Genomic DNA, 17,480 nt, shown 5'->3' with positions numbered 1-17,480 from the left:
TAAGGTATACACAGGGATATAGTTACTAAGGTATTCATGGGGTCGATGTACCATGGTATAGGCGCGAGTAAAGCTATTCAGGAATAGTAGGGGTAAAGGTATTAGTGTATAGGCATCATACAGGTACCGGCGTATAGTTTAGGTTAGAGGTACTACTGTATAGACATGCTCTGAGATACTAGGGAAAAGGAAGGGGTAGAGCTAATAGAGTGTAGGGAATGTGTAGTGGTACTAGGGTTTAAGTAGGTGGACAGGGTCTAGGCAAAGGGCAGGAGTAGAGGTATCAGGGTGTAGGTATGGTTGGAAGTGATAGGGTATTGGTAGGGATACAAGTACTAAGTTTGAGGTATGATATTAACAAAGATATAAGTGCCATGGTATAGGAAGGGAAAAATAAACTTGTGTAGGGGTAGAAGTGCTACAGTATTGACAGAGGTATCAGTACTAGGTTTTAGGCAAGGATAAATGTGCTGTGGTAAAGAATGTGATGAAGCTACCAGAGTTTACGTAGTACTAGGGGACTAGGTTAAAGAAAAAAATTACATATTTAGAGGAGAATAGGGAGAGAATAGAAGGCTATAGGAAGAAGGATAAAGAGAGGAGACAAAAAAGGAGTGAGTTGTCGAGGAGTCTCCACCCAAACAAGACAAAGGTGCCCGTTAGGATGGTCATGTAAATTCTAATTTGTCCAACAGTGGGAGTTACCGGCCCAATAGGTAATAGATGGGCTACAATGGTTTTTCTTTTGATACATTTCACCAAGGATAACAAGACAACATTTTGCTGTGGGAAAAGCAGCATAACAAGTGAAACACACGCCGCAATCAGTGTGCAAACACTGAATGTGACAGCAAATATCCGTTCTTTCGGCAAGAACTTTGTATTGTGATGATATAGGTAATTTCCAGTGCACTAAAACGGGGACAAATTGCTCACACACTTTGTAATGAAGGCCATAAGAGATCTTTGTGACCACGGATATTTTCGCACATAAAAGTAATTTAAAAGCATGGATTCGTCATTTTGGAAATGCAATTTATGTTAGACAATTTAAGGAGCCAGGTCCAATGATGATGGAGCGAATATATGTTCTCATCAGAAATACTCATATTTGAAAATAAATCATAAATTGCCTATAGTCATTTATGTTCACACTTTAGTTAACTGTGCCTAATTATTTTTCCAGGTAGCAAACCCAGCCATGGATCCGACACTCTTTGCAAACACTTTCAATACCGGGTTACTGCACACTGATGTTACTCCAGATTGTTCTCTGGAAGAAAGCAGATTTCCATCAGGTAGGTGAATTTTTCAAAAGCAAGAGCTTCCTTGCATCCTTCAATATATTGTTTCGTACAATAGCCAAACAGCCTATTTGTAATCCGATGGGAAAACTCATTTTAGCAGGTGGCCTCGTATGCACTTTAATAGACCTAGGACGTGGATCTATGTGTGATGCATGTGTGTACTTCTTGCTGTCTTATAATGATGGAATGCATGCTTCTGTCTTTCTGTCTGTCTCACTATGTGTGCGTCTTTTCCTCCTTCTTCCTATGCTTCTCTTTCCCTTGACTTGCCATCTGTCTTTCCATTACACCAATACTTGTTTAATCTTTTTCTATACCTTCATGTGATTGCTTTTCCAATAATTCCCCACCGTTTCTTGGGCGTCTCTCTCGCTAGCACTTTTTCTCTTTCTCGTTCTCCTGCTCCCCTCTCTCTCTTTCTCTCTCTCTCTCTCTCTCTCTCTCTCTCTCTCTCTCTCTTACACGCACACACACATTCTGTCACTCTTTCTTTCTCTTTCCTTCTACCTCTTTCTCTAATGCTGTTTTTTCATGAACTCCACACTTCGTTCTCCCTCCTTCAAGCGCACTATCACCACTTCTGCCCCAAGTGCATGTGAAACAAGAGTGCAGACTATTTCCTAGATCCACAAAACATTTGCACATTTTTATTTTATTTTATTGTATTTGTTTCTTTAATACACATGTAGGGAATCTGGCACTATGCAGCATTGGAAAGCCAAATAACTTGCAGGTTTGACTTACGTGACGAATGAAGGGCCAATGATGCCCCAAACAAAGTCTTCATACAACATATTATTCAATTAAAGACATATGATACAGGATAAAAATTGTTTGCCATGTTATATATGTAAATGCAAAATATGTGGTACTTTATGTGCCATTTTAACTACAGATATCTACATTTGATTACATTGATATGAAAAGAATGCCCATGCTATGGAAAATAAATGAGTTTTTAAGAAGTAATTTCACACATTATTAGGTCCCATGAATGCAATCACAAGAAAGTCGTTATATTAACCGCTGTTCTTCATACCTCCCAGAAGAAGATAGTTTGTGTAAACCACATACAGTGTTGCATTCAGCAAATATACGACTACATTTGCCCACCTACACAACCTGTGCCACTATTATTCTTCACCTACCATTTAAGTTTCAAAATTGCCTTTTCATTGAGTTTTCCTGTTTGCAATACAGGGACCAGAGAAGCACCATTTCCCTTAAGGAACAGACATGCAGAGTAGTACATTATATTTCCTAATCACTCTGTTAACGTCTCAACTTGGGGTGCTTTAGGATTCAAGACAAAATCTATTAAAAAGAGTTGCAACATGTTTGGGGGTTCTTCAAAACTATGAGTGCTCTCGATAAATTATTCGTTCTTACAGAATAGTGTCCCTGAAAAAATTGCCACTTTGAAAATGCTGTGATTCAATCATTAATTTGCGTAATTAGTGAAGTAAATATTTTTATGTCAAAGAAGTCACTCTCATCCCCATTTAAATTACATGTAAGCATGTAATTATTTTCTCTTTTTGAGACAAAAGCTGTTCCTCTGGCCTACAGCTGGAGAGGTTATTAACATCTGTGCAAAAGTGTCACTTCTTTAAATATAAAAATTCAGAAATCAACAGGTGTTAAGGGATCCGTTCACATTGCCAAAGTGCCATCTGTGCTATTGCACGAGGTGTACTGTGTTTTAATATCATCCATTGTAAAAAGTGTCCAACAGGCAGCACAAGTTGATATCTTTCCCAATCTCACGCACCAAGTGAGACTGGGGAAGGTGATCAGTAGTTGTTATGGTTGTAATGATCAGCTAAATACATGTTGGCAATGTATTTGTAGCTGTGTACTTTTCTCATGATTTTCCTGAACTCCAGAAAATAAACTTTACTGTGGAACCTGGCGCCTCTTTTAAATTAGAGGGCTGTACTGTACATGAACTAATGTTGATATTGTTTAATATTTGCTAAAAAGTGTTAATGATTTAATAAAAATAATTGTAAATAATCTTAAATCTATACATTAAACGTTTGATTTTTCATAATTTATACTCCCCCAAAATATAGCAATCCCTTGTGGTGTTTTTATGGAATTAATCACTCTGATCAGTCTACATCATGAAAAGTGGTCCATACAACTAACTTTGTGGCTTTGGCACAGTTCTTAGGACCTATTAGCCTACTTGAAGGGATGGTAAATGTGCATTATTGAAATATGGTCCTATTAGTTTATTGATTGCAAGAAACTGGAACTACATATACCATACCAAAGTAAGGTGTAATGTGCATAGAGTCCAGTGGATTCCCAAAGGTTTTACTGATGCTCAAGTAGATAATGCAAATGCTCTATTTTGTGGTAGTGTGGGCGAGCAGGTGACTGATCAGAGGGCTGTGTTAGGCATTTGTTGTACTCACTCAGGCAAGAAATGATTACACACGCTCAATGACTAAATCAGAGTCCAAGTGTTTGTGAAAATATTAATTTTTGTAAGTTTATTACTTATAACCAAAGATACTTTGTTGCAGTAATCAAGCGAATTCTCCCTAAACCTCATTGTCTCCGCCCCTCTCGCCAATCTCTGTCTCCCCCACTAGAGAGAGGCCGTCAGAAACTAGGCTTCAAATTCCCCAGACCCCCAGGGAAATGACAGATGAGATAAACGACGAGTCCGGCTCTGCATTCATAGCCTAGAATTAGGGCGGGTGAGGGGAAGGCATGCCTTGTAGTAAAAATGTCCCTTTCAGAGAGGCCAAATAGTCGCTTAAGCTCAATCTTATTACAAAAAAACAACCTTCATATAAATGTTTAACAACACTAAATCCATGTAATTATATTTTGATCCCAAAATAAGGTGCACTCCAACAGCATTAAAACTTTCTAAATTGGTAAATGTCTTAAAAAAAAAGAAGTGAAGATTCACAAAAATCATTACTCCCAGAGAGGGTGTCATTTTTTGTTTTTTTATTCACTTTTTCTGCTTTTAATAGTTAATTGTTTCCATCGGCTTCATAAAAGAACGCTACACATTGAATATCATTCAGATTGTAATGATACGGTAAGTCTTAAGTGAAAAGACACTCCAATTTAAATGCTCAAACTTAAGTGAGGTCTTTGCCCACTCTCTGGAAACAATCCACACCTTAATTTCATCCTCATTATCGGATTGGGGCATATATTCAGTACGCTCAATTTTAGTCTTGCTCACCTTTTATGTGGAGACCAAATTAAGCATTCGCTCAGGGAAGTCTTCAAGTCAGCCTGGCTAATGTGGGGTGTTACCCCAAAACCGGTCTCAGTATTCTTGTTTCCAGTCCAGGAAAGACCGGGCTCGGCAGTTCGAGCTGGACTGTTCCCATGAGGCACAGGGTCAAGAGTGATTTGTATATGGCTGGGTCTGAAGTGGGATAGTGAACTGATGATGGATTAAACCCAGATTTATGACTGGGGGTGAGTGTCTGAAAAGTTGTAGCACTCCATCCATCATCTCCTTGTGTTTGCTATGTCATCATCCATACAAGTGACAGGTGACGCCCGGGAGATAGAATTTCTGGGAGAGGTCCAAAAGATGCCTCAATACTCTCATCAGTGTTGAGCCTATCCCCAGCCAGCAGTGGATTAACGGGCAGCTCCAGATCACATGGAACTCTTCACCCTTTTCTGTGGTGTAGGAATGTTTCTCACACTTATTTTCTACATGTGGCTAGGCAGCGTATTAGTATTTGTGTAGTTGTTTAAATTGAATAAGACATTGGTGTCTGTTGATGGTGAGTTCGTATGTAGCCATTTTGACTTCAACCTATTCTATATCCTCAAATGGGCCAATGTCCCATTCCTAGCCAATCTGTAGTGCTGCAAATTGGTCTAGCGCTTTGATTGTCAGTGAACAGTAGATATGAGATTCTGCATTTACTTGGGGCTCCATGATTATTTTGGCTTTGAGGGACTTAAACTCTGGAATTGATTCTAAAACCACACAGTGCTAATCTAGCGAGTGCCACAACCGTAAATATCTGAAAATTTTAGAGCAGGACGCCAATATTCCTCAGAGAGCAGCTTGAAAGATTTTAGATTACGAGCCCCATGCAACATCCAAATTAGAAATTCTAATGAGGTCCCACTGGTGGAAAGGTTTTGTCATTTGTCCGAGCAACATGCCCCGTCACAATGGGGTCTGACTCTCAACTTATCCAGTGCAATGCTTTTTCCCAGCAAATTACTACAGCTTTGTTAGGCCCCAGGAGAAGTGCCAGGGAATTGGGAACCATATGAGTAGCTAAAGAATTCCGACAATTCAAAAAAACATAGTTCACCACAAATTGCTCGGCTGTCTCTGAAGAGCTAATCATTTATATACGGGACGTTACATGGCCCGTTTGTATACCTAATCGGCCAGGCTTCCCTCATACATAGACTGAATGCATTTATCTCATGATATTCTTGGTGAGGTCTGCTCTCACATGGAGCTGCAAGACATGGATCTGATAGTGTTGAAGAATCATTCAGGAATCTCATCCAGGAAGCTTTGGATCACATGCAAGAATACAAGAATCTCAGAGGAGCTACTGTTTTAAAGATTGTGACTTGACCCAGAGTATTAATGGAAAGGTGTCTCTACCCTGGAAGTTAATCCGCAGCTTAACTGGAAGGGGGGAAAATTAGGTTCCCAGCTCAGTGCTGGATGTTTGGAAATATACATACCTAGTTATTTGAAATTATTGGTAAGTATTCTCAGGGAAGGTGCCCACACCTCCAAGGGGTCACTCTCCCTCCTGTGAAAATGGCAGACGTATCCCAGTTCACTATAAAGCCAGATGACTGATTGTAAATATGTAGGATCATCAGCAACCTTCACCCGTCCCATGGATATACCGGAGGAAGAGGAGCATATCATCCAATGATAATGATAACCTGTCTTTTAACTCCACCTCCCACAAAACCCTTGCATCATCCCATCTTATCTTTGCCCCACAAAAAGGCAAAGTATCTTACAAATAAGGCAACATCAAATTGTGAACCCAGGCATCTTAAAGAAAATTATAAGGGAGTTTCCACACCCTGGAAGAAGTAAAAAAAAATCCTCTTATCCTTCCATTATATGATATTGCCCAAGATAGACAGAGAATTTAATCTGCTTCAATATCTTTTCGGTATCCAACCATCTTTGACTTCAAGAAGCATGTTTATAACGGGCTGTAGCATTCCACAGCAGTCAACATCTTCCAACTGATAATTCCACCCAGTCTTCTCAGCACATTCACCAGTCAACTTAGAATTCACCAATGCTCCTTGGGCTTCTTGGTCAGCGTCCAAGCATGCACACAACTCAGAAACAGATTTTGTACCAAACAATATTCATCAGCTCCACAAGATATAAACCCAGATATTCCAAAGGGTCTGTTCATAAAACTGCTTTCCATCATGAGGGGCAAAGCTCATAGAGCTCTGTATTGAGACTGGGAATATTCTTCCAGTTTCTATCCCACTGGTAAAGCAGCATTCTTCGGCACCTGCAATTCTTCATCCATTTCAAGATTGTTTAGAGATTCAGTTCGCTGTTGCTTGGGTTCTGAAGGGATGCATGCTGGGTTGTCATTAGTCGCGACTCATTATCCAATTCTTTGTGCCCATGAAATATCCCAACTATCATGTTAAAACAATATGAGGCCTTTCAGGTTCTCGGAGAATGCTTTTTGGCAAAGGATAACCCACAAAGTACTTTGCAGGTACAATCCGAGTTGTGGAGTATAGGTTTCTAGGCTTGTCAAAGCTATCCGCAAACCCTAATCCCATCCCTTTAAAGTCAGGATTGCCCCTTTAATCCTGGAACTTCCAGTAGAACCACCAACAGGGTATACCAGAGGAGATATAGCCAGTGAATCTTGTGGCGACCCATAGCTGAACAGAGTGAGGAACAGGAAACGTTTTGCTCCTATCTGCCAGGCAAGACAATGTCAGCCTCCACCCTGAATCTCCTCTGAAGCTTGAACAAAGGTAAATGATCAGTTCAGGGCTATTGTGTGAGACAAATCGATTTGTCTCAAGCCCATAATATGTATATATTTTATTAATCCACCCTGGTTGGAAAATGAACACTTTGTCATCTACATTGTCCCAAAATTCTCTAAGAATAAGAGAATTATTTTTTTCACTGTTAAAACTGTAAGACAGAAATTGATTCACCCTCTGACTAAATGCCACCGGACCTAGTTTATACATGTTGCGAGTGTTTTCATAAGAGATGGTGCTTCAGCAAAGTTACTGGGTTTCAACAAGGCACTCAGGTCTTAGAAGCATTTGGATTGTGGGGAAAACATTGCCTAATGCACATCTAGATATGTACATATATTTTCAACCAATTAGGGTGGCATGTACCACTACATTGAATTCCTTGTTTGAAGGCTTCCGACCACAGTAGGCGGTCCAACTTCTAGAAGCCTCAAAGGCACACAATAATGGGTGACATGGTAGGAAGATTTTGTTTTTTATGATTGTCCATTTATGTCAAAATATACCCTACATAACATACATGTTGTGTTTTATCGCCTCTTAAAGCGGTTCAAACGCATGGCACTTTAAGAATGACTTGTAAGGAAATTTTGATGAGCAAGATGTTGTGCTGTTGATTAACTCATCTGACACCTGCAAAACCTGTTTATTGAGATCAAATCCAGTCGCTGACTTCTCAAGTTTTGAAAATAGTTTATGATCTATACTTCGTGCTCTAATTTTTTGTTTTTTTTCTAGGTGATATCTTGGATTCTGATCAGTTTAGAATTACTGATTTTCTGAAGGAGGAAAGCTTTGAAGCTATAGGTATGAACTGTATATTGGCTCTGTCTCCTTTGTCTGCTATTGGATATAGTGATAGGCTTACTGCAAATGAATGTGGAATTTTGTATATGAAGAGAAACAGTTTGGTGGAAGTAACAACTCTGATTATGTATTAATGTTTCTTGAAGGATGAATGGGACCCTGAAGGCCCTCTGGCAAGCAAATTCCATGGGGGTGCCAACTTTCTGCCACTTCGCCCTGTGCATGCTTCATTAGTACAGCAATGTGCAAGGGCTGAGAACATTCTGAGCCATTTCCTCCAATATAACTCTGGGCAATAGACCTTGATAGTAGCCTAAGAGGAAAATGGGATAGCAACAAATTTGAGTCTTAAGGTACATTGTGGTCATTGGAACTACACAATAAATGTCTGAGTCAATAACTTGATGCTATAAGGTTTAATACAAACTCAAAGCCAGGCTAATATAAATCAATCTCAAGAACATACTGTAAAAGTTCAAAAAAATCAAGGGAAGACCAAAAAGGTACAATGTTGGTCACCAAGAGCAAGGTGCATATAAGTATTTTAGTGGCAGTGATACAAAAAATAAGGAAAAGGATTTGATGACTATACGAATGGTTTTGATCCGTATCCCCATATATAGAAAAGATTTTCAGTATCTACTAAACCCTATACTAACCTGAGGTTAGGGGAAACCCCATTAAATCAAGGAAGGAAGAAAGTTGTCAGCATCAGTACCTCTGTAAATGTTCTACAGGTGAGGAGTCATTTATATCATAAATCCACACAATCAGAGAGGACAAGTAAGGTCTGTACCTCTCCAAGTCTAAAGGGAATCTGAATGAACACAGGACTGGTTCACAAATTAAAATGCACAACGAACATTCGATAAATATGACCTCATACACATCATAGTACTTTTCCAGTTCCCAAGAAGTAACTTGGTGCCTTGAATGCTATTCCCATAGTTCAGTCCCTGCTTCCAATGGGTCCTTGGCTTCCTCCCTTCGCCTGATAGTAGCAACGGGTAACACTCTTTGGTCTTCATTAAAATTATTTGACAATGCTAGTTCTTCCTTCCTTGCCTCACTGTCTCTGAAATACAATGTGTTTTTTACTAGCTAACGAATGCCTTTATTCTGCACCGGCAGAGGAGAAAACCATGCAGGAAATCTGCTTTCATGTTAGTATTAAATGTTTCATATGTAAGCTTAAGGCCTACAATCACGCTAACTTAACAGTTTTCATTAGATATATATTAATTCTATACCCTACATATAACCCAATGAAATATATTTTTTATAAAGTTATCAACTTTATCATACTGTACTCCTGTATGCAGCGCAATAAACGAATACATGTATTATTATCTAAAAATGACAACTGGTCACAATTTATAAAGAAAGCATTGAACAAACATATAATTCATTTTCACTAATCCCTGGTGAATGCACTCCATTAAATGCATTTTAATGCACCACCTTACAATATAACCCTGTAGAAGATTATTATCAGCAATGCAGATGTCTCTGAAAAAGGAAACATTTTACTATGCACACACCTGTATGTCAAAACACACAATAAATGCACCTTCAATACCTTTAGTGCACCATATCTCATTAATGTAATTGTATCACACAAGTACATAAGGCCAAAGGTAAATATATATATGGTATAGCCAAACGTAAAAGGATGGAGCCAAATTTATGTTACTCCAGGACCAAGAGGATTTCCTCATTTTCATAGGGATTAACATCACCGTACTAAGGGAACACCCTGAGGTAATTGAGTACCTGCTGCAAGGCAAACAACCTAGTACATCAAAGACTCAAAATAAGAAATCATAAATTGCGACTAATAACGATTTTCAATTAATTATTGGGATGTAAAATAGAGTTAATAGAATTGGTCACAGTTTGTGCACTGACAGAATACATTGGTATTTTGAGAACAAACCTATATATTAAGAGGTTGACTCTAAAAATACTGAATCATAGTGGATCACAATTCAACCTACATCAACAAAATGCATGAGGTAGGTAGCAAATTGCTACCCACTATGGTTGGCCACGAGCAAAGGGATTGTAGCTTACTGAGGCCAGCAGTCGATCATGTATGTGATTTTTTAAAAATATGGCCTGTTTTACATTAAGGAAAACAGCATGCGTTAAATAAAAGAAAAGTTACACAAACCATTTTTAGAGTAGGCAGTGGTCGCATGGCCACTACCAACTTATAAAAACGTTTTTGTCAACATCCACAAAGGGGAAAGAATCCCTTGAACACCTCTTTCCGTTTGTGAATGATTTACCGCCTCCTCTAAATTGGCAGTGACACATTAATGTTTTGTGACTGGATTTTGGTAGCAAAACATTAATGCATACCAGAAAGAATCAATATTTGGAATGGTCACCCTAAACACGCCCCATCAAATACCAAGTCCTTAATGTTTGCTTCACCTATTTGAAGATTCAGAAATCCTTTTCTGAATCGCTAATTGGGTTTAGTACATTCCAAAAGTGCTTTAGTGTTCGCAAACTCTCAGACTTAGCAAATCAGACAGTTTATAACCATTATAACACTTTGTACATAAGGCCCATAGTGTACTATTTGTGCACTAGGCACATGTTTTTTAATATTGCCATGTATACCTACCCGATGAACGGCAGAGAGATTTTAACTAAATTAAACAGTAATCACAGCCACCATAAAGGACACAATGCCATGCCAAATTCAGTCTTGTAACATCACATTTGATCTGTTGAGAAAATAAAATAAAAATAGAAAATGTCCTTTATGTAAAAACAAAAGATGTCATGAAAGGGACTGGGATGTGAATTTCAGTATTATTGAATATTAGGTAAATGTGTATCACTCAGAGAGGGCTGATGAGTACCGCTTTCAAAAGCCTTTACTCGGTAATACACCAATGACATGGTATTACTATTGGTCAATACATCAAATAGCTAGAATGATTTATGGGACTGTGGCTGTCTTTGCATGCATTCATCACAAACCTTTTACTTTTGTTGTCAGCTGAGATAGCAGAATTTGTACTGGATGATAAAGATGGAACATTTAAGACTTTCTTAGGTAAGTTTATTTAATTATTTACGGTAGATTTAGAATTATATCACAAAGTATTTTCTGGTCTTGGAATACTGTTTTCGCTGTCTGTAAATCCTAAAGAGATCACTTACCAAAAACATGATCGTGACATTTGCTAACACTTTTCTGTGTATGAAGTTTGGTGATAATATTGATAAGTATTTACATTGCAATCATAATATCACACATACTTGTTATAACATTTTGATGTAATTCAATTAACTTACAGTTCATATTCAGGGAATAAAAGAAGTATCAGAAAACAGTAAAGATAAGGAGGACATAGAAGAGGTCATATTTGACACCAACTAGCTGGCTGCCAAGCTCCTCATGTTGTATAGGCCCAGCCTCTTCTGGCTCAGCTGAGAGTGGACCACCATATGTACATTTCATGACTAGTCATTAGGGATTTTTAATTAACGCTGAGTTTATTTTTCTCCAAAATATAACAATATTTACAAATTACTTTTAAGATGCAGTGAAAGATTCTGTTTGCAGGAGGGATGGGTACAGGTAAGAGCGGTGGGGTGGGGCAGGGCTTAGGGGGAGTCGACAGACAACTGAATAGGGAAAATAAAATTAATAAAATCATTTACCTTGCGCTCGCCGCATTGCCGAGTCGGCGATGCAGCGAACGCAAAGTAACTGGTTTTATTAATTATTTTATTTTATTTTCCCTATTCCTTCGTCTGTTGACTCCCCCCACCGCCACGCCCCCACCTCGCTTCACCACTCTTATCTGTACTGGCCGCACCAGTTTATTTGCAACCAGCATGTCATTCAAGATGGCCGTAAATAGGAAAAACCAGCGTCCGAAGACCCTCCCAGATCAGGACAGGCCTTTCAACATTAGTATCAGAAACCAAGTGATTCCTACAACGCTAAATGAGACTGGGAGACCTCAAGTGAGGCGAACTGGAAGCTAACCGTTTTGTTGTGGATTTTCCATTTCTGCTCAGCTTAACTCTAAATGACTCCCAAAGTTAGTAGGGTACATCTACTTCCGATCAAAACACTACTTCATGAATTACCTGACACAACTCATTAAACAACTCTATTTAATGATGAAGTAGCAGTTCAATTACAGTTTCAGAACTCTGATACCCACCCAATAACTCTTTGACTCTATGTTTGCTTTTGACCCTGCGCAACGTTCTGCTGCCCTCCAGGGAGGTAAATTTTATGTAAATACCAGATGCAATACATACACAGTTCAAATAAGCTGAGACAAACATCATCAGATAATCTTATTTTATATTCTGTTCTTGTTCAGTATGAAGCCTTATAAGCCAGCTTCATTTCATTGGCATCTCATTGGTCATATATGACAAATGGAGCAAGACCACTGACTCATTGTCAGTGAAATTGCTCTCCCACCTTCGCAAGTCCACCATTAAGTGAGGTGCCCCTGCCCCTGCACTCTTGAGTGTTAGTGATCGAGGCCCTCCTCCACCCGCAGGTTTCCCTGCGCCTCATCCCTGGTGGTCCAGTGGACCTCTGTCTCCTTTCTCTCACTCTGCTCCTTCACTCGTTTTTCTACCCTTTCTATCTTTCACCCTTCTGCACCTTTCTGCATCTCTGCTCTTTTGTGCCTTATTTCTGCCCATTTTCCCTTTCTCTCCCTCTGCTCCTTCACTCGTTTTCACTCGTTTTTCTACCCTTTCTATCTTTCACCTTTCTGCACCTCTGCTCTTTTTTGCCTTATTTCTGCCCATTTTCCCTTTCTCTCCCTCTGCTCCTTCACTCGTTTTCACTCGTTTTTCTACCCTTTCCATCTTTCACCTTTCTGCCCTTTTCTGCATATCTGCTCTTTTGTGCCTTATTTCTGCTTATTTTCCCTTTTTTCTTTATCCCTTCTTTCCTCCCTTTACCTTTCCCCGCCGCTGCTGCCCCCGCGGCCCCTCACCCCCAGCGCGACCGGCCCAATCCTGCTCCTCTCCCCGCCTCCCAGCTGTCCAGCCCTCCCCGACCCCTACTTAATGGCGGCCACTGCGGGGACAGGCGAGCAAGACCACTGACTCATTGTCAGTGAAATTGCTCTCCCACCCTCGCAGCTCCACCATTAAGTGAGGTGCCCCTGCCCCTGCACTCTTGAGTGTTAGTGATCGAGGCCCTCCTCCACCCGCAGGTTTCCCTGCGCCTCATCCCTGGTGGTCCAGTGGACCTCTGTCTCCTTTCTCTCACTCTGCTCCTTCACTCGTTTTTCTACCCTTTCTATCTTTCACCCTTCTGCACCTTTCTGCATCTCTGCTCTTTTGTGCCTTATTTCTGCCCATTTTCCCTTTCTCTCCCTCTGCTCCTTCACTCGTTTTCAATCGTTTTTCTGCTCTTTCTATCTTTCACCTTTCTGCACCTGTGCTCTTTTTTGCCTTATTTCTGCCCATTTTCCCTTTCTCTCCCTCTGCTCCTTCACTCGTTTTTCTACCCTTTCCATCTTTCACCTTTCTGCCCTTTTCTGCATCTCTGCTCTTTTGTGCCTTATTTCTGCTTATTTTCCCTTTTTTCTTTATCCCTTCTTTCCTCCCTTTACCTTTCCCCGCCGCTGCTGCCCCCGCGGCCCCTCCCCCCCCATCGCGACCGGCCCAATCCAGCTCCTCTCCCCGCTCCCGCCTCCCAGCTGTCCAGCCCTCCCCGACCCCTACTTAATGGCGGCCGCTGGTCCACCAAAGGCGCGTCAAAGGCAAGCACGTCTGCGCCCGTCCGCGACCCGTCTGCGACCAGCACCAGGAACCCTGGATCTCCTCCCTGCCAACGCTACGACCCAGCAGCACTCCACGCACTCAACCCAGGCTGCAACAACAACTGCAAGCTAGCATCACCAGCCGACACCCATGGACCCTTCAGCTGTCACCGCTGCCGGCACACCTGCAGCACCACCAAGAACACGGATCCAGCACAACCCGCCCACAAGAACACAACCAAACCGAAGACCCTGCAATGCATCCTCCTCAACGTCCGATCCCTCCACAAACACGCCACAGAAATCTGGGACCTCCTCGACAGCACCACCCCGGACGTAGCATTCTTCACTGAAACCTGGACCAGCGCCACCTCAGGACCGGACATCGCCATCGCCATCCCCCAAGGATACAAGATCTACAGGAAGGACCGCCCCACCGACCCAGGAGGAGGAATCGCCATCGTCCACAAATCCAGCCTCCTCCTGAGCACACTCCCTGACGAGTCCACAGAACTGATGGAACACCTTCACTTCAAGATACTGGCCAGCCCCACTGCCGCCCTCCGGGGAACCCTCATCTACCGACCCCCTGGACCCCGCGGACCCTTAGCCAACTCCATCACGGACATTATCTCACCGCAGGCCATCGCATCCACCAACTACACCCTGCTGGGAGACCTCAACTTCCACCTCGACAATCAACTGGACCCCAACACCACATGCCTCCTGGACAACCTCCACAACATTGGACTCTGCCAGATCGTGACCGAGCCCACGCACTCAGCAGGACACACCCTCGACCCACTCTTCACTACAGGAAACTCCATCACCTTCAGCCACACCACCGAAATCCTATGGACCGACCATTGTTGCGTCCACTTCACCTTCAGAACACCCACCATCCACAGACACCAGCACCTGCTTCCACAAAGAAACTGGACCAAAATCACCGACGACCAGCTCATCTCCTCACTCAACAACTCCACCCCAACCATCGCGGAAAACGACAACCCCAACACCGCAGCCCGAACCCTGCATAGATGGATCTCGGACAGAACCAACACCATAGCCCCCCTCAAGAAAAATAACAATACCCGTGCCAAGAAAGCCAGATGGTTTACCACCGAACTTCGAGAGTCCAGACGCACATGCCGCCGCCTCGAAAAGGCCTGGAAAAACACCAAATCAACAGAAGCCCACAACAACTTCAGAGCCGCCACCAACACTCACAATCAACTCATCAGAGAAACTTGGAAAAAAGCGATTGAAGACAGAATCGCCACCCACGCACACAACAGCAAGGAACTCTTCAGCATCATCAAGGAGTTCGCCCAACCCACCAGCGAGTCTACCGACATCCCTCCCTCACAAGACCTCTGCGACAAACTCAGCACCTTTTTCCACCACAAAATCAAGAGCATCTATGACAACTTCGACGAAGACAACCAACACACTGAACCCTCACCAACCACCCCGACACCCGGAAACCAGCGATTGATGACTGGACAGCCCTCACCACCAAAGACACACTGAAGACAATGAAGTCAATCCACTCAGGGGCCCCCACGGACCCCTGACCCCACCACATCTTCAACAGAGCCGCTGACACCATCGCACCCATGCTCTGCCACACAATCAACCACTCCCTGGCGACCGCCTCATTCCCCGACGACTGGAAACACGCCGAGGTCAACCCCCTCCTGAAGAAACCCTCAGCGGACCCCACCGACCTCAAAAACTACAGACCCATCTCCCTGCTCCCTTTCCCAGCGAACGTCATCGAGAAAGCCATCAACAGCCAACTCGCCACATTCATTGAAGAACACAACATCCTCAACTCCTCCTAATCCGGCTTCAGAAAAAACCACAGTACGGAAACCGCCCTCCTCGCCGCAACAGACGACATCCGCACCCTACTGGACAAAGGAGAAACAGTAACCCTCATCCTCCTAGACCTATCAGCGGCGTTCGACACAGTCTCCCACCGCACCCTAATACGCAGACTCTACGACGCAGGAATCCAGGACAAGGCCCTCGACTGGATCTGCTCCTTCCTCTCCGGCAGGACGCAACCGGTCAGACTCCCCCCTTTCCTCTCAGACCCCACACCTACCACATGCGGAGTCCCCCAGGGCTCCTCCCTCAGCCCGACGCTCTTCAACGTCTACATGGCTCCACTTGCCCCCATCGTCAGAACCTACGGACTCAACATCGTGTCATACGCAGACGACACCCAGCTCATCCTCTCCCTATCCAAGGAGCCCAACACCGCCAGACGCAACTTTCGAGAAGGCATGGAAGCCGTCGCCAAATTGATGAAAAACAGCTGCCTACAACTAAACACCAACAAAACAGAAGTACTCATCATGGGCCCAAACCCCGACGCCTGGAGCGACACCTGGTGGCCCACCGCCCTCGGAAACCCGCCAACCCCCACAGACCACGCACGCAACCTGGAAATCATCCTGGACTCCGAGCTCAAAATGGACCGCCAGATCAACTCTGTCTCATCTTCCTGCTTCCACACCCTCCGCCTCCTTCGTAAGACCTTCAAATGGATCCCCCTCGAACACCGAAAGACAGTCACTCACGCCCTGGTCACCAGCAGACTCGACTACGGCAACGCACTCTACGCCGGAATAAACAAAAACCTCATCCGCAAGCTACAGAACATCCAGAACGCCGCCGCAAGACTGGTCCTCAACCTGCCAAAACACTGCCACATCTCCCAGCACCTGCGCACACTCCACTGGCTCCCCGTCGAGGCGCGAATCACCTTTAAGATGCTCACCCACGCACACAAGGCCCTCCACGGCACCGGACCAGCATACCTGAACAGCCGGCTCAAATTCCACGCACCCCAAAGGACCCTACGATCATCCCAGCTCTCCTACGCCGAGGTCCCCCGCACCAGAAAGACCAGATCGGGAGGCCGCCCCTTCTCCTTCCTCGCGGCCAAAGCATGGAATGCCCTTCCGCTCCACCTCAGACAGACAACATCGCTCCCCATCTTCGCAAGAAACCTCAAAACCTGGCTCTTCGACAGACCCCCTCCTTGATGGAATGGAACCTGCACCCCCCCCACCCCTAGCGCCTTGAGACCCTTACGGGTGAGTAGTTGCGCTTTAACAAACTCCTGATTGATATTGATTGTGTGTACAATTTGAAGTTCATCAGCTAAAATGGTCCCACCAGAGAGGACTCCCTTCAAAGGCAAATAGAACAAATCGGTCAAAGATAAATGTTATTTGTGAAATGTTATCAGAAAACAATGTGAATACCATGCCCTTCTGAATGTAATCACATTATTTTCTGTTATGTAAAGGCTGAGTTATGATGTTCTAAGTATGCAGTCTCAAAGCGTTTGAGGTTAAACTGTCTTATAGAAGCCAGTTTCTTTCACTTTCAGCTCCACTCACTTCATGCTATAAATATATTTGGTGATGATTCATATCTTGTTAAGTGGTTTGTTCAATGCTTCACTGTGATGTTCTGCTATTCGAAAATAATGTTTCACATCCCCTCAGCACTTTGTTTTATGTCCTCTAAAGCGCCCCCATTTTATCAATTATTTGCAATACAA

General features: G+C 43.0%; 1 protein-coding gene across 3 annotated transcripts in view; it reads left to right on the top strand.

Annotated features, from left to right (window-relative positions):
• CIITA (class II major histocompatibility complex transactivator) overlaps positions 1-17,480 on the top strand; it is a 451,080-nt gene that overhangs the window by 96,059 nt on the left and 337,541 nt on the right. For all 3 annotated transcript variants that reach the window (XM_086941420.1, XM_086941419.1, XM_086941421.1), the window contains exons 2-4: positions 1,187-1,298; positions 8,061-8,129; positions 11,146-11,202. In XM_086941420.1, the coding sequence (XP_086797546.1) occupies positions 1,202-1,298; positions 8,061-8,129; positions 11,146-11,202 (223 nt within the window). In that variant the 5' untranslated portion in view covers positions 1,187-1,201. The remainder of the gene's footprint in view (positions 1-1,186; positions 1,299-8,060; positions 8,130-11,145; positions 11,203-17,480) is intronic.

This window comes from Lissotriton vulgaris, chromosome 10 (genome assembly GCF_964263255.1).
Source record: "Lissotriton vulgaris chromosome 10, aLisVul1.2, whole genome shotgun sequence".
NCBI lineage: Eukaryota > Metazoa > Chordata > Amphibia > Caudata > Salamandridae > Lissotriton > Lissotriton vulgaris.
This window is presented reverse-complemented; position numbering and strand designations above follow the sequence as displayed.